The following is an 18067-nucleotide window of genomic DNA, read 5'->3' as shown; positions in this document are numbered from 1 at the left end:
GAGAAGGTTACTTGCAAAGACTGTAGATGTCATCCATCCAATAGTTGGTACAAGAGGCATTGAGTAGAGAATGGTCATGCTTGTTAGTACTGAAGTGACTCTCCTTTCCAGGTGTAAGGAACCTACTAAAGAAGGCAAACTATTACACTTAAATATAAACTCCATCAGTCTTGCATCCTGTGTCAGTTTCGATGGCTTTACTATGTGCTTTAGAATAGCTGCTATAGTATTCTGTCTTAGGTCCCTTCTGCTCAGGGATTAATCTTGGCTTCTCTCCAGTGGTGTCAGAGAGCCTTTCTCTTCTGTGGCAAATGCTACTGCTGCCAGCAGTGCACATTCAGTGTTTTCTCGGATAATAATTCACTTCCTTTGATTCATGTTTGAGAGGACACATCAGCCTTTCTGTGCAGTTTCAGTTGACTATGGTGGTATTCTTCACTTCCTGTCCTAAAACTGTGTACTGTGTTTGAGATAATTTGATCAGCTGCTGCATTTTAGTGGTGAGTGAAAAGATCTTTATATATCACTTCTCCTCTTCAGAGTAGTGTCATGGGGCTTAATTGTAGTGGTTGACCGTGTTTTTTAAATTAATGTGATACACAAAAAGGAGTGATTCAAAGATGGGGCTAATGTGATCAGCTCAACATATGAGGAAGATTTTTGGTGGCCACTTTTTGAACATACTGGAGGGGAGTCTACTGTTTTTGATACTTATATTCATTGCAAACACCCAGCAAAGATGAATTTCACAGGTGATATGTTCAATTCTGTGCAGTGCTAATGGTTTCACTTGGGTTTTCTGACTTGTAGATTTTTCCCCATTTCTTTTATTTTAACATTTCTTCCACAATACAGACTGCATTCCCCAGCTGGGTTCTGGTGGACTGACAGATAAGAGAAGCAATGACTTATGAACAAATTACTCTGGATTTACTTGGGTTCTCTGTTCATGTGCTTTATTAACAGGTTCATTGTTTAAAGGGGAGAGGCAGCTTAAAGGAACAGACAATCACAGCTTGCTTGTTTCCGGTTCTCAGACACATAAACATAGTCCTTTGATGCACCACCTACCATCTTTGTATCTAGAAACTCCTCCAGCGCCATCTTCCAGCCAGTTCCCTTCCGCTGGTAATTCAACAATGGTGAGTCAGAACATAATCTGTGTCAAACAAACCTAAAAAAAGGGAGCTGTTTTTTTAATGCAGCTGGTGAACATCTGCATTGCTGGACATGGCCAACGGATGCTAGACTCATCGTGGACACCCTATGCCAAAGCTATGGGAGGGGAGTCCTTGCCTGCCAGTAGGCTGCAGGGACAATCTGGAAATGCCTTTATTAAAATGATCTTGGTATTAGACAGTAGTAACTACTTGCTTCACTGGTCTTAGCCAGCACCCAAAGTGGCCAGGGTGCCTGCTGTGCACCACCAGGGCCAGCATATGTGGTCTATAAATTTGTTACTAAGCATACACCATCAGTAAAAACAAGTGCAAAGTACTTCACTTAGGAAGGAAAAATTGAATTCACAACTACAACATGGGGAATAACTGGCTATGTGGTAGTACTGCTGAAAAGTATCTGGGCATTATAGTGGATCACAAATTGAATGTGAGTCAACAATCTGATGCAGCTGTGAAAAAAAGCAAATATGATTCTGGGGTGTATTAACAGGAGTCTTGTATGTAAGATACAGGAGGCAATTGTCCTGCTTTATTCAGCACTAGTGAGGCCTCAGCTGGAGTACTGTGTCCAATTCTGGGCACCACACTTTAGGAAAGATATGGACAAATTGGAGAGAGTCCAGAGGAGAGCAACAAAAAACGATAAAAGGTTTAGAAAACATGACCTATGAGGAAAGGTTAAAAAATCTTGGCATGTTTAGTCTTGAGAAAAGAAAACTAAGGCGGGACCTGGTAACAGTCTTGAAATATGTTAAAGGCTGCTATAAAGAGGACTTTGATCAATTGTTCTCCATACCCGCTGAAGGTACGACAAGAAATCATGGGTGTAATCTGCAACAAGGGATATTTAGGTTAGATAGGATCTGGAATAACTATAAGGATCTGGAATAGGCTTCTAAGGGACATTGCAGAATTCCCGCAATTTGAGGCTTTTAATAAAAGGTTGAATGAACACCAGTCAGAGATGGTCTAGGTTTAGTTGGTCCTGCCACAGCGCAACGGGCTGGACTTAATTACTTTTTGAGGTCCCTTCCAGCCCTACTTTTCTATGATTCTGTCAGTCCTGTGCATAAACAAATCCTTGTGTGAGCTCTGTGACTCAACTTTGTTTTGATCACAAATTAAGTGGGAGAGAACAGAATTAGAGAGGCAGGGAGGGGAAATGCTACATCTCACGATAGTCATTTGTATAAGCCCATATAGGATAAGTATTGACTGGCTCCTGTCCAGGCCTCTGTGGATATGGGGAGACTGCTGGGTTGGAGGGAGGAGACTTAGAAGTAGCAATTATTACATTTATTGCTCTTCCTCCCCCCACCCCCCTCCCCCCACATGCTATTTTTGACTAATGGGCAGCTGTTTCAGGCTTGACTGACAGAAGCAGATGGAGCAATCCCAAAGCTGAACTGCTTTCCTGTTGCCCAGATAGCTTCAGCAGGGCAGGCCCATCTCCATCCTGCGTTGTCTGCTCCAGATCCATCTCATGCTTTACAAATATTTTGGATATAGCAGTGAACTATTCTTCTTTGAGGACTCCTTCACAGAGTCTACTGACATTGTCAGCTCACTTGCTTGGAGCCTCATTACCAGAAGCTGTCCATCTTTCTGGCCCCACCTTCTATAGGTGACTCCATTGGGAATGCCCAGCTGCAGTTGTCTAGGAGTAGAGTTGGAAGTTGGACCTGTTAGCCTTGCCTGCTCTGGAGTGGAACAATCTTTTCAGAAGCTTCCTAAACCAAATTCTAAAGGATTTTATGGACAAGTCTTCCCATCTGTGTTTCAAATTTTTTACACTGTGCTCATCACTGTTGACATCCGAGCACCTAACTTTTTGCTGCTACTGACTTAAAGTGTGTCTACATAACAAAAACACACCCCTGCAGTAGTAAATATTAGAGTTCAGATCAACTGACTTGGGGTTGCGCTTCAGGGCTAAAAATAGCAGTGTAGATGTTCCCACTCAGGCTGGAGCTCAGATTTCAAGACCTAGTGAGAAGGGAGAGCCTCAGAGTCTGAGCACCAGCCCAGTTTGGAACATCTACACTACTACATTTAGCCCTGTAGCATGAGCCCAAGTCTGACTCAGTTGACCCGGGCTCTTAGACTTGAGGCTGCTGGGGGTTTTTTGCACCATAGATATACCCGCCGTCTGGGTTTGAGCTCTTCACCTAGAACTGAAAGGCCTTTTGTTCTACGCTGAGTATGGAGACTTCCAAAAACCTGATTTACAAGTAGAGGGAAAACTTAGTTTCTCAGGGCTCAAGCTCAAATTCCAGTGTGGGGAGGATACTTGCTTAGCTGTGAATAATTGAGTAATAAATAGTACTTTGTTCTGCTATATGATCTTAAAACACTTTACAAATATTAGGATTGGCAACATCAACATAAGATAGGTAAATATCCCCACTTTAGAGAAGAATAAATTGAGCCATAGGGTTTGCTTGATGTGGCCAGAATATCACAGCAGGTTGGTGGAAGAACTGGGGAAAAAACTCAGGAATCCTGCTTACACCATTACTCGAAACACTAGGTAACATGTACCTCTTGTTCTGGGGAAGTTTCTTTTTCCATGGTATGATTTAAATGTTCTTTTGTGTTGACACTAATGCTCTTTCTGGGGTTTTTCCCTTTCCGCTCTGCGTGTGGTTTCAGCTATCCTCAAAGAAAAGAAAAGTGGAATGTTCCTACGACATCAATAACATTGTGATCCCAGTGTCGATGGCAGCAGCCACTCGAGTGGAGAAGCTGCAGTACAAAGAGATTCTAACACCAAGGTATCTGCAGATGGGAAAGTATTAATAATTCCCTTTGTGTTCTGTGAAGGGTGGTGGTGTTTTGGCTGTGAAAAGAGAAAGCTATTTCTCTTGTGCTAAAGCTCTGTCTTTTGTCAAGAAACAACAATAACTTAAATTAAGACAGTATATCTTTAAAAAAAAAAAAAACACAACCTTAATCAAAAAGGATGCAGTTTGTCACCTCAAAGGGAATTTCATGGCAGCATCGCCCACTGGCCAACTAGCATATGACAGCAGTGTTTGGTCTGGGTAAATGCTTCCCAGCTGATGGCTGAAAAATTCCCAGACATGAAAAAGGTTAGCAAGGGAAATTAGTCTCTTGTTCAGTTGTTGGCACATGTCGTTGTAGGGCTATTAGACCGGGCAAAGAGCTTTGAACTGTATGAGTGCTTCAAGGGTATAATTACTAGTTTCAGAAAGATTGAAATAGCGGAGATACTGCTGTAGGAGTGAGGACCGCTGGAAGAGCTGTGCAGTACTACATGCAGTTTCTGCACATCCTATTTCCTGGTTCTGATTACTGTTATTATTTATTCAGCATCCAGTCTTCTGTGTACCTCCAACTTGTAGTGAGAGATCTCTGCCTCTTGCAATCTAAGTAGACAAAATACAGATGAGGCTTTTATGTAAAAGAGAGAGAGAGAAAGTGATTGATTGGTCATGGTTGATGAGATGGTCATTAGTTCCACAGTTGTTCATTGTTCACTTTCATGAGCCCTGCCATTTTTGCCTTCCCTCAAAGCCTGTCAAAACAGAGTCCAATGAGATTGAATTTATCAGGCTTCTGTTGTCACATTGCTGGCTGGTGCATACATGAGACATCTAAATCTATGGCTTCTAGGTGTGTATGTCTGTACTAGGAAGCTTTGTCAGTAAAGCTAATCACCTTTGATCTAGTGTCCAGCACCTATGGGGAAACAACTGTGAGGCCAGGTCTTGGCTCTGGGTCTTAGCCAAGAGGGTGACATGGCAGCAAGTGCAGAATTGTTCTGACAATGAGTGTTCTTTCCTGCAGCTGGAGAGTGGTAGAGCCCAAAGATGTGGAGCCATTGGATCACATGGACTCTGAGGTGAGACAAAATCTACTGTCACACTGTTTCTGGCCTCAAGCACTACTGACAAATGATAAACGTCGTTAGAAGTAACAGCCATCCTGAAAATGTCTGATTGGCATTTTGTATTATTAGAAGAAATAAAGATTGAGTGTAAAACTGCTAAACCTGGAGGCTTTATTAAGCGAAGTTTGTGGCAAATGTTGTCCAGCCACAGCGCACAGCTTAATCAGTGAGCTGCCAGTATATGCGTGAGGGTCAAAGCGTTCCTCTGTCAAGAACACAACCGGGACGTGGGCGGTCATGCCTACTGGCGCAAGCCATGGGGGTGGTCAGGCCTGGAGGTTAGAGCTGAGCCATGAATCAGGACCCCAGGACACCCAGGCACATAGTTGAGGCCAGAACAAATGGGTGAGCTAGAGATGCAGTTGGGAACTGAAGCCAGGGGTGAGAGCCAGGGATGTCAGGGACAGAGTAGGGTAAGAACCTGGAGTAGGTACAAGAGCAGGCTGGGCAGGAGCAGGTACGGGCTGGATGGGAGCAGAAGCAAGAACTGGAGCAGGCACAAGAGCAGATTGGGAGTAGCAGCAGGTACATTATACAGGAAGCAGGATCAAGCGCAGCTGTTGAGTGGGATGCATTGAGCAACCCAAGAGTTCTGGCTTCTTCTGGGTCAGGTAGTAGCTTAGCCCTACCCCTTCACCAATCAGGAAGTACAGTAAATTAGGTAGCCCCTGCCAGGATCAGCTATGCCCAGTGTGTTACTAGGAGACTGACCCTATTGCAGCTGGCTCCCTTGACAGCACATGCCCCCAACCCTCAAGGGTGCCTTCTAGGGGCCTTATGGCCCAGTTTTTCTAGGTTCTTCTGGTGAAAAGTGTGTGTGAGCTCCAGAGCATAGACATTCCCTTCTGATTCCCAAGACCATTCTTCTGGACCATAACCCTCTTAGTCCACCAGGTTGTAAAATAGACCTCGGATTCATTTAGAATCCAGGATTTCTTGCCTTTCATATTCTTCTTGACCCTGGACCTCCATGGGAGTGGGCCATGAAGCAGAGCGAGATTATTTTTGTGTAGGCCTTCAGGAAGGATACGTGAAAAACTGGATAGACTTTCATGGTTTTAGGCAGCTGGAGTTGGGTTGACTTGTTCAGTGATCTTGAACGGACGCAAGTATTGGTGATTTTATTTGGCAGGTGGGTGGGAGGATTTGAGATGTTTAGCAGACAGCCAGACCTTATTACCCACTCTTAGTATATGTGCAACTTGGTGATCTTGGTCAGCATGGTGTTTATAAGTTTCCTTGGTGGCTTCCAGATGCTCCATAAGTTTTTGGTGAACTTGGTGAAGGTGGGTAACAAGGTCTGTCTCAACAAGAATTTGAGAGTCTGCAGAGGCGGCTAGAGGGAGGAAATGAGTGAAAGCCGTAATTGGCCAAAAAATGGACTGTTGTAGGTGGAGGCATAGACAGAGGTATTTTAAGCAAATTCAGTGTATGGCAGGCAAGTGACCAGTTATCTTGGCAATAGTTAAGGAAGCATCAAAAATATTGCTTGAGGATTTGATGTACCTACTCCATCTGCCCGTTGATCTATGGGTGGTAGGCTGGGAAGATGAAGAGTTCAATTCCTAGGATTTTATAGAGTTCATGCCAGAACCAGGAAGTGAACTGTGGGCCCCAATCAGACACTATTCCAACTGGCCGTCCATGGAGCCAAAAAACATGGTTTAGGAAAATGCAGAGTGTTTTGTGAGTGTTGGGGGGAGAGCGAAAAGAAATAAACACACACCATCTTCATGAACAGATCAATGGTTTCCAGGATGACAGTGCAACCGTGGGAGAGAGGGAGCTCTACAAGAAGTCCTTTGCCACCATGGACCAGCATTGAGGTGGGGTGGCAGAAGCTGGAATAATCCAAGCATTTTAACATGTGGGCACTTGCTTTGGAAGGTTAGATCAGAGAAGTTTCAGAGTAACAGCCGTGTTAGTCTGTATTTGCAAAAAGAAAAGGAGTACTTGTGGCACCTTAGAGACTAACCAATTTATTTGAGCATGAGCTTTCGTGAGCTACAGCTTACACAGTTTAGAACTTATACAGCTCTGTGTGTATATAAAGTCTGCTGCAGTTTCCACGGTATGCATCCGATGAGTGAGCTGTAGCTCACGAAAGCTCATGCTCAAATAAATTGGTTAGTCTCTAAGGTGCCACAAGTACTCCTTTTCTTTTTGCATCCGATGAAGTGAGCTGTAGCTCATGAAAGCTTATGCTCAAATAAATTGGTTAGTCTCTAAGGTGCCACAAGTACTCCTTTTCTTAGATCAGAGAAGTCAATGTATTTCTTCACGTCAGTACTCACCCTTGGCCAGAAACTTCGTACCTCCAAGTCCTGAGTCTTATGGTGTCCAAAATGGCCAGCACCTACTGTGTCAGGGCATATTCTTAACGCTTTGAGTCTGGGTTGATCATTCAGAATGTAAAAGTGCTTGCTAAAATATAGTGAATCATTGTGCAAATGGAAGCCTGAGCTGAATGGTGCACTGAAGGTATCAAGGGTCTCTCAGAGTTTGGCTGCTTGCAGGTCTTTTGGGAGTAGAGTCCGAATCACAGATGGTAAATCCTGGGCTGTGGTTCCACCAACAGAATTAGATGGTCATAGCACAGTGCTTTGGGGAGTAGTGTTCAGCACAGCATATTTGTCCTTGTGGGAAAGGCCATCTGCTTTCGCTTTCTGTGATGCAGGGCAGTAGGTAATACTGAAATCAAATCTGGCAAAGAAAAGTGACCACGGATCCGATGATTAAGCCATTCAAGGATATTCTAAGTTCTTGTGATCGGTGATGACCTGGATCAGGAACCGAGCCCCCTCCAAAAAGTGTTGCCATTCTAGTCCCAGATATCATAGTTCTTCTCAGCAGGGGTTAGTTTATGTAAATAATACACACATGGGTGGAGTTGGTGATGCGGGCCTGCATTTTGTGAAAGTACGGCCCTGATTGCAATGTTTGAGGCTTCTGCTTCCATGGTAAAAGGTTTGGATACACAAGAATGGGAGCTGAAGGGAAGGCTTTCTTTAGCTTACTGAAAGCAGACTGTACTTGGGGTAGATGATATAGCCAAGTTTGCAAATTAATTCCAATTTAGCAGTCTCTTGCTGGAGTCTGTTTTTGAAGTCCTTTTGTTGTAATATAGTGACTTTTAGGTCAGAGATCGAGTGACCAGAGAGACTGAAGTGTTCTCCGACTGGTTTATCAATGTTATAATTCTTGATATCTGACTTATGTCCATTTATTCTTTTACGTAGAGACTGTCCAGTTTGACCAATGTACATGGCAGAGGGGCATTGTTGGCACATGATGGAATATATCACATCGGTAGATGTGCAGGTGAATGAGCCTCTGATAGTGTGGCTGATGTGATTAGGCCCTATGATGGTGTCCCCTGAATAGATATGGGGACACAGTTGGCAATGGGCTTTGTTGCAAGGATAGGTTCATGGGTTAGTGGTTCTGTTGTGTGGTGTGTGGTTGCTGGTGAGTATTTGCTTCAGGTTGGGGGGCTGTCTGTAAGCAAGGACTGTCTTGTCTCCCAAGATCTGTGAGAGTGATGGGTCATCCTTCAGGATAGGTTGTAGATCCTTGATGATGCGTTGGAGAGGTTTTAGTTGGGGGCTGAAGGTGATGGCGAGTGGTGTTCTGTTATTTGTCGGGCGTGTCCTGTAGTAGGTGATTTCTGGGTACTCTTCTAGCTCTGTCAATCTGTTTCTTCACTTCAGCAGGTGGGTATTGTAGTTGTAAGAATGCTTGATAGAGATCTTGTAGGTGTTTCTCTGTCTGAGGGGTTGGAGCAAATGCGGTTGTATCGTAGAGCTCGGTTGTAGACAATGGATCATGTAGTGTGGTCTGGGTGAAAGCTGGAGGCATGTAGGTAGGAATAGCTGTCAGTAGGTTTCCAGTATAGGGTGGTGTTTATGTGACCATCGCTTATTAGCACCATAGTGTCCAGGAAGTGTATCTCTTGTGTGGACTGCTCCAGGCTGAGGTTGATGGTGGCATGGAAATGTTGAAATCAAGGTGGAATTCCTCAAGGGCTTCTTTTCCATGGGTCCAGATGTCATCAGTGTAGCACAAGTAGAGTAGGGGCATTAGGGGACGAGAGCTGAAGAAGCATTGTTCTAAGTCAGCCATAAAAATGTTGGCATACTGTGGGGCCATGCGGGTACCCATAGCAGTGCCGCTGATTTGAAGGTATACATTGTCCCCAAACGTGACATAGTTCTGGGTGAGGATAAAGTCACAAAGTTCAGCCAACAGGTTTGCCGTCACATTATCGGGGATAGTGTTCCTGATGGCTTGTAGTCCATCTTTGTGTGGAATGTTGGTGTAGAGGGCTTCTACATCCATAGTGGCCAGGATGGTGTTTTCAGGAAGATCACCGATGGATTGTAGTTTCCTCAGGAAGTCAGTGGTGGCTGGAAGATAGCTGGGAGTGCTGCTAGCATAGGGCCTGAGGAGGGAATCTACATAGCCAGACAATTCTGCTGTCAGGGTACCAATGCCTGAGATGATGGGGCGCCCAGGATTTTCAGGTTTATGGATCTTGGGTAGCAGATAGAATACCCCAGGTCGGGGTTCCAGGGGTCTGTCTGGGCGGATTTGTTCTTGTGCTTTTTCAGGGAGTTCCTTGAGCAAATGGTGTAGTTTCTTTTGGTAACCCTCAGTGGGATCAGAGGGTAATGGCTTGTAGAAAATGGTGTTGGAGAGCTGCCTAATAGCCTCTTGTTCATTTTCCGACCTATTCATGATTATGATGTCAGAGTTGTTTCTGAGGCTGTGGATGGCATTGTGTTCTGCACGGCTGAGCTTATGGGGCAAGTGATTATGCTTTTCCACAATTTCAGCCCGTGCACATCGGCTGATGTAGTTTCTGGTTTTTGGAGAAGACAAGAATATCATCTAAATAAACAACAGATTGTTCCAGCATGTCCTGAAAATAGTCATTTATGAAATGCTGCAATGCAGAGGCATTACTTAGCCCAAATGGCATAGGTAGAACATGAGAACAGCCATACTGGGTCAGAACAAAGGTCCATCTAGCCCAGTATCCTGTCTTCTGACAGTGGCCAATGCCAGTTGCCCCAGAGGGAATGAACAGAACAGGTAATCCTCAAGTAATCCATTCCCTGTCAGTTATTCCCAGCTTCTGGCAAACTAAATACTCAAAATGCCTGAATGGAACCTGGAATACCATCTTCCACTCTTTGTCTTCCTTGGTATGAACCAGATTGCAGAGTCTGTGAAGTTTAGGGAAAAAACAGACAAGCAAAGTTTCAAAAAGTTCATTAAGTGTCAAAGGGTAGCAATTTTGAACAGTCACTCTATTCAAAGACCAGTGAACAACGCAGGGGCCAGGGAGATGTCTTTTTTCATAACAAAAAAGATTGGAACCTCTGCTGGAAAGGCAGAAGGACAAATAAACCTCTTCTGGAAATTCTTATGGAAGTATTCCTGGAACATTTGAAGGTTCAGTCCTTAGAGGGAGTATGAAGTAATCATAATTGTGATGTGTCGGTAAGACATCCGCTCTCTTTTTATCAAAGAGGTCAGCAAAGTCTGAATATTTCCCCGCAATACCTGAAGTGGGTGAGAGGGTGAAGGAGAGGGCGGCAGCTATCTTTGAACATCGCCTTTCAGCAGCTCCATTGTGAGAGGGTTTGGATCTGACACCAACCTTGGGAGACATAACTGGCAGCAGAATCTTGACATAAAGCACACCATGCCTGACCCCTACTGGATGCACAGGTCATGGTCATCCAGCCAAGGAATGATGGGGGAATGAGCGGCACAAATCCGTCCAAATTGCAGAATCTCCTGGAGTGTGGTCCGAGTCAGCAGTGTCGTCTGGTGAATAACAGGGCCAGAGGAGTGGGGGACCCATCCAATGGATTCCATCAAATCAGGGATGCTGTTACACTGAGTGGGAATGTTATCGGTCCAAGTAAAATCTAGGTCCATGAAGTTGTTAGAGGCCCGAGTCCACCAGTGCCCTTAGCTAAACTTCAAACATGGCAGGGTGTTGTAGCCAAAGAGGAAGTTGGAGGGTGGTGGCTCACTAGCCAACTACAGCCAGGTTACTGTTTGACATAAAGGGCTTTCCCAACTGGGACAGGACATGAGTCTTACTGAGACACCACTGTACATAGTGCCCGGGTTCCCGCAATATAAGCATAAATCTGGAGCTCACTGCAGGTTCCTTTCTGTGTTGGCAAGGCAAGGTCGAATTTCTTCAGCCTGTGGGTGTAGAAAACAACTTCCTTTCTAGTTGATGTTTGGCCAGGTGATCATCAATGCTGATGAACAGCCTGACCAGAGCATTTAGGTCAGACAGTGGCTCTACCTGCACCAGCTTGTCTTTGATTTCTTCATTCAACCTATGCCGGAAATGATAGTGCTGTGCTGCACTGATTCATTCCATCTAGTGTCAGCCACTAAGTGCCAGAATTCCATGGCGAATTTGGCTAATGGTCTGTTCCCTAGAGTAGGAGCCAAAGCACCGTTGGCAGAGCAGGTACAATTCAGGTCATTGAAACAACTGCCATTTCTTCATGGAATTCCTCAAGCTGCCCTAACAAGGGGCTGGAAGTCTCCTGGAGAGGAGACTTCCAGGCCAGGGCCTTCCCAGTTAACAGGCTGATGAGTCCACATCAGGCCTGGTCAGTGGGAAATGACAGAGGTCATCACATGAACCGGAGGCAGCACTGATTCAGGAAGTTGCATAATTTCCCACAGTCACTGTCAAACTGGGCTAGCAGCAGAATTTTCAGTTCCTGAACCGGGGCCCTGGATAGTGAGACCTGTGCCTGCAGGGCCATGATTTGGATCTGTAGCTTCTGCAAGGTGCCCATTACCTCTGTGAGGAAGACAGAGACCTTAATGGGGGTCAACCTCACAGCAGAACCTCATCTTCAGTCTTTGTCTTGCAGGCTGCTCAATTTGTCAGGAACAGGACCGGGAGGTTAGCAGTTGGTCTTAGTGGTTGGAGCCATGGGGGAGGCCAACTCTGGAGGTTAGAGCTGAGTGGAGAATCCGAGCCATGGGATGTCCAGGGGCATAGTCAAGAGCAAAACTGAGGTCAGAGCCAGGGATCAGAAGCCAAATACCAGAGCCAGTAGGTGAACTGGAGTCATGGTCAGGAAGCAGAGCCAGGGATGGAGAAGGGCAGGCTGGGCAGGAACAGGCACACAAAGCAGGAATTGGAGCTGTCACAAGAGCAGGCACAGGCTGGAAGGGTGCAGGAGCAGGCACTGGGGAAACATGATCAAACACAGCTGCGGTGTGGGCTGGATTGAGCAGCCATTGAGCTCTGGCTGCTGCTGGGTCAAGTAGTAACATAGCCCTGCCCCTCCACCAGTCAGGAAGTGCAATCAGACAGCCCCTGGCCAGGATCAGCTATGCTCATTCTATTGGTAGGAGATTGACTGTGCTGCAATTGGCTCCCTGACATCTGCATCAGCTGTTATGAAAAAAGCATTTCTTGGGTCATCCCACTCTACAAGCAGCAGCCGTAGCAAACCCTTGAGTGGTGCTTTAATGTTCTTGGCATCCGTTCACGTGATCTATATAATAGAGGCTTTGTCTGTCTCAGAGAATCCAGACAACAGTCTGATACATAAATTTTAAATTCAGCGGCTCATGAAAAGTATGACTGGGTTAGTGATTCAAAACAGTGGTTCCAATTCCCCAGTGAAGGGAAGATCTCGCCAACCTGAGCAACCATAGATGACGTGATTGAATGGTGTTGCTCGATGTTGGAAAGTCTCAACTCCTATGACAGAAGGCTTATTCAGTAGGAGAATTCATGCTGAGTTGTTCTAGTGGATTGCCGTGTTCTACAGAGAACAAACTGTGAAGAAAAATGTTCTATAGTTTACATGAAAGAAACTTCTTTATATATTTATACATACACACTGTGATACAGGAGGGCCAGGGAGCAGTGGGAGAGTGCTAGAAGGGAAATATATAAGCTCAAGGCTAATTAAGGCATGGTTCCCTGTAGACTAGGGAAGGTGGCTGCAGGTTAATTGGAGCACCTGCAGTCAATTAAGGCCCTGTTAGGAACCTAATAAAACCCCGTGCGTCAGGCAGACAGGGGAGGAGGAGAAAGGACTGGAGCTTGGAGGTGTGTTGAGAGATTTGGAAGACCTGAGAACTGAAGTAAGGGAGACCCTGCCCAGCAGGACAGGGAGACTCCCTTCCCCCCAACATCTAAGGACCAAGGGTAACCCCACCTAAGGGGGACGACGGTAAGAAACCCACAGGGGGGTTAAGAGCGAGGAGCAAACCCAGACCCCTCCCCCGCTTCCCTCCTCTACCACCTTCCCAGGCTAGTAGCGGGGCCCTCGGCACCCAAGAGCAGGGGCAAAGGGTGGCATCTTAGCTCCCCGCCAAGAAAAGTGCAGGACCCACCAGACTAAAATTGGCCATCTTGCCACAACACACGCGCACACACACAATTGACAGCATCAACAGATGTCTGATCTTCCAACATTCAGAATCCAATTATATAAATTAATAGGTAAGTCAGATACAGCGGATTTTGTTATTTTTGACCAGCCAAACCTGAAGCAAAGATTAAATCCTTGTTAACTTGATCCTATGTGAATTGACTTCCATTTGGAAACCCCCTTTTTTTAAAGGAACTCAGTGGGGCGAAACAGACTCTGGTTTCTCCAATATCATCCAGTAGACATTGCTGTTTGCTGAGTTCCATGGTACAGAATCACAGGGTTTCTACTACTTTGTACTTGACCAAACAGTAATGTCACCCTGAAGACAGAATGTCATCTTTTGAATATTAGAGGGAAAACTAGCTTTGTTCTTTTTCCTAGCTGGAAGACACTTCTGATGAGACCTATTTGAACCATCACACCAAGTATGAGGAGCTTGAACGAGCCCGATGGGATTCGTGGGCAGCAGCTATTTCCCACAAGCGAGGAAACAGGTATCAGTTCCTCATTAGCACTATGTAGCAAGGCACGGAAGCAAGAATCTTTATTTCTTCTTCATGTTAAACTATACAGAGATCCTGCTTTGGGTTTGTCACATTCTGGGTTGCACTCCAGACCAGTGAGGGGTTGTGTTGTCATAACTCCCAACGTGGGCCACTCACAACATGTATTCTACACTGATCAGCCCTCTCCTGGGCAGTTCAGCTATTAAAGGTCCATTGTCCCCGTAAAGGGTTAACATTCAACAATCTGCTTCTTGAACTGTTAGCAAACAGTTCAGTTTAAACACAGCACTGGATTGGTTTAGATTAAAAAATAAAACAAGATTATTAACAAAAGAAGATAGGATTTTAAGTGGATTCAGGTACCAGGTATTAATGTCAGAAATGGTTACAAGAGAAATAAAGACAAAATGCTTTCTAGTAGCTAAAATTTAAGCAGCTAGAATTGGTTCAAGGTAAAATCCTTACAACATGTTCCCAGCAATAAGGCTGACCAAATTCTCAATTCAGACCTCCCCAAAAAATCAAAAGGCTGGTTCCTTTGTCATCTTAGGTGAAAGAGAAAGAGCTAGAGCTTGGGGTTCCTCTTCAAGTGCTTGCTCATGTCCATTCCATATTACGTGTGTGTGCTCGCCACATGCACTGGTGCCAGAAGTTTTTCCCTCAGCAGTATCCATAGGGGACCGGCTCTTATGCCCTCTGGAGTGGCGCCTGCATGGCGCGATATATGGGGCACCGCTGGCTCCCCCCACCCTCAGTTCTTTCTTGCCGCCAGTGATGGTGCTGGAACATCATCTGCTTCAGCTAGCATTGTTTCATTCTCTGTTCTTGCAAACTTTGAAAACCTGTAATATAGTTGTATATAGTTAATATAATATATAATATTATATATAATATAGTTGTATATAGTTAATAGTTGAATTAGTTACCCTTAGTAATAGTTCTTGAACTCTGTTAGTCCCGAATGGGACTCAGCCGGGGGACAGGACATGTCCCGGTCCCCAGGCTTTAAGCCCTGCGATGGTTGCAAATAGCCTTTGCCCATCAATAATCCACATAGTAGCTGCTTACGGTGCTTGGGTGAGGGGCACATAAGCGACAAGTGTCATCTTTGTAAGTCATTCAAACCTAGGATGAAAAAGGAGTGGGACAATCGCTTAAAGGTGCTCCTGATGGAGTCAGCACTCACTCCGGCACCGAAGCACCAGTCCGACTCGGCACCGAGCACCATGGCGTCAGTGCCCTCCATGAGCCGGCACCGGTCCCCCTCCACAGCTCTGGCCAAGAAGCCGAAGAAGACTGGGAGGAGGAAGATCGCCTGCTTCCCACAAGGGAAAAGACAGGGCTGGGGGTGAACCAAGACCCACGCCAGGCAGCTCAACGCCTCCTTTGGGAAGTCAGGCCCCAGCTCAAGCCGAGCGGTGCAGCCCATCCCATGCTTTGCCTGCAACTCCAGATAGCAGTACAGGCCTCCGCCAGCTACAAGTGCCATCGAGGCCCTGCAGGCAGTTCAAGAGATCCTGATGCTTCCAGTGCCGCCCACACTGGCTCCAGCGGTATCCAGGTCTCGGGGTAAACCCACCTTGGGATCTCCATGTGTCCCCACCTCAGTGGCACAGTTCCCCTTCACGTGGAACGTCCCGCTACTGCTCGCCCGCATGAAGCCATCACGCCTCAGATAGGCAGGGTCAATGGAGCCCTCTTCGGTCCCCGCACCTTGGGCACAGACTGCGGGATTCGAGGCACACCTCTCTGGTAGTCTGGCACAGACACACCGAGGCATGCGCCCCCAGGCAGGAGCACCAAGACCAACCCCTCGCATCGCCAAGAGCTCGGTATAGATCCAGGGGTCAAGGTCACGAGACTGCAGTTGTCCATCTCCGAGATGGGGATCACCATGTTTGGGGATTTCCTCCTGGCAGCTGGCACGTGTATCGGTCGGGTAGAGTAAGGCGTAGATCACCGGGTTTCCGACGCCGATACGCCGAAGGCCATCGGTCCCCAAGGCCCCAGCCAAGACATTCATCCTGCTCGGACAGGTCTGCCTCCAGGGGCAGCAACCGGCATTGGTCAGATAAGAGCCACCGCTCCGCCCAATCCTGGTCGTTGGGTAGCAACCACTCTGGCACTGAGCAGGGCTTTCTAACTGCGGGACAGCCTCCAGTTTCTGCGGTGCTGCCTACATCAGCAGCACCAAAATCTGTCCCATGGCCCCAGGCACAATGGCCAGCGCCATGGAACCCCTGGGGGTTCACCCAGGCTTCCCAGGCTGGTCGCTTGGTGTCGGGAGCCTCAGCCTGGCCTGCAGCCTCGGCATCCCAAACCCCTCCAGTACCCAAGACTTTGAGGGGGAAGGATCCCACAGGTCCAGGAGGACCTGGGGGAGCAGCCTACTAGACCACCAATGAACGTGGAGGTTCCTGTGGTACTGGCATCGTCCTCATCATCACCAGACAAGGCTATCACAGAGGCGCCTCACCCAGTTCCTCAGGATGACGCTAAAGCACACCAGGAATTATTAAAGCGGGTTGCATCTAACCTGGGGCTCCAGGCCGAGGAGTTGGAAGAACCTTCTGACTCCTTGTTTGATGTCCTCTGCTTCTTGGCCCCTGCCAGGGTGGCCCTTACCCCTTCATGAGGGGGTATCAAAGATTACCACCGCCCTGTGGCAGACTCCCTCCTCTTTGCCCCCTATCTCTAACAGGGTTGAATGCAAGTACTTTGTGCCAACAAAAGGGCATGAGTACCTATACTCCCACCCGGCCCCCAATTCCCTTGTGATTTGAGGTAGTTAACCACAGAGAGGCAAGGCCAACCAGGGGCTACCCCCAAAAATAAAGACTCAAGGAGGCTGGATCTTTTTGGGCATAAGACTTGTTCGTCTTCTAGCCTGCAATTGAGAGTGGCCAATCACCAAGCCCTCCTTGGCTGCTATGATTACAACATGTGGCAGGCCACAGGCAAGTTCCAGGATTCGCTCCCTGAAGGGTCCAGGAAGGAATTCCGGACAATCCTCGAGGGCACGACAGCAGCCAGACAGCCCTCCAGGCGGCTTCTGATGCGGCAGACTCTGCAGCCCACACCATGGCCTCTGCCATCTCCATGCTGCAAGCTTCCTGGCTGCTCCTCTCAGGCTTGTCCACCAAGGCTCAGCAGTCGATGCAGGAACTTCCCTTCGACGGCCAGGCCCTATTTGCAGAGCAGACTGATACCAAGCTGCATGGTTTAAAGGATTCCTGTACCACCCTGAAAATGCTGGGACGGTACGTCCCAGGCCCAGCACGTAAGCAGTTCAAACCGCAACAGCCTCAGGGACAAGGGAGCCAGCCTCAGCAGGACTCGTCTCACAAGAAGGCCAATAGCTATGAACGCCACCCTCTGCTCAGTTGGGCTCCACCCGGAATAAGCAAGGGGCCAAGCGACCACTTTGAGGGTGCGCCAGAGGGCAACCTACCAGATTATTCCCTGGATCCATCTTCCCAGGTCTTTTCTAACCGCCTTTCACTTTTCCTCCCTGCATGGACCACAATAACCTCAGACTGCTGAGTCCTGAACACAGTGGCGCAGGGCTATACCCTTCAGTTTCTTTCTACACCCCTTCCCTGTCCCTCTTCAGGGATCCTGCGCAGGAGGTCCAAGGTTTTCTGCAGATGGGGGCGGTGGAGGAAGTTCCTCTAGAGTATAGGAACAGGGGTGTTTATTCCTGATACTTTTTTATCCCAAAGGCCAAGGGCGGTCTGCGTCCCATTTTGGACCTGCGAGACCTCAACAAGTACCTAAAGAAGCTGAAGTTCCGCATGGTCTCCCTGGCCTCTATCATCCCCTCCCTGGATCCGAGAGACTGGTATGCCGCCCTTGACTTAAATGACGCATACTTTCACATAGTGATCTTCCAAGGACACAGACGTTTTCTCCATTTCACGGTGGGATCGGGCCACTACCAATTTATGGTCCTCCCGTTTGGCCTGGCGACTGCACCAACAGTGTTTACCAAGTACATGTCGGTGGTGACGGCTTACCTCAGGCGCC

General features: G+C 47.1%; 1 protein-coding gene across 5 annotated transcripts in view; it reads left to right on the top strand.

The window, feature by feature from the left end:
- Positions 1-18067, top strand: part of LOC144260035 (KAT8 regulatory NSL complex subunit 1-like) — a 141659-nt gene that overhangs the window by 106919 nt on the left and 16673 nt on the right. For all 5 annotated transcript variants that reach the window (XM_077808525.1, XM_077808526.1, XM_077808527.1 and 2 more), the window contains 4 exons: positions 967-1142; positions 3834-3955; positions 4992-5046; positions 13917-14029. In XM_077808525.1, the coding sequence (XP_077664651.1) occupies positions 967-1142; positions 3834-3955; positions 4992-5046; positions 13917-14029 (466 nt within the window). The remainder of the gene's footprint in view (positions 1-966; positions 1143-3833; positions 3956-4991; positions 5047-13916; positions 14030-18067) is intronic.

This window comes from Eretmochelys imbricata, chromosome 2, assembly GCF_965152235.1.
Source record: "Eretmochelys imbricata isolate rEreImb1 chromosome 2, rEreImb1.hap1, whole genome shotgun sequence".
Lineage (NCBI taxonomy): Eukaryota > Metazoa > Chordata > Testudines > Cheloniidae > Eretmochelys > Eretmochelys imbricata.
The sequence above is the reverse complement of the archived record's forward strand: the minus strand, read 5'-3'. Positions and strand labels throughout refer to the sequence as shown.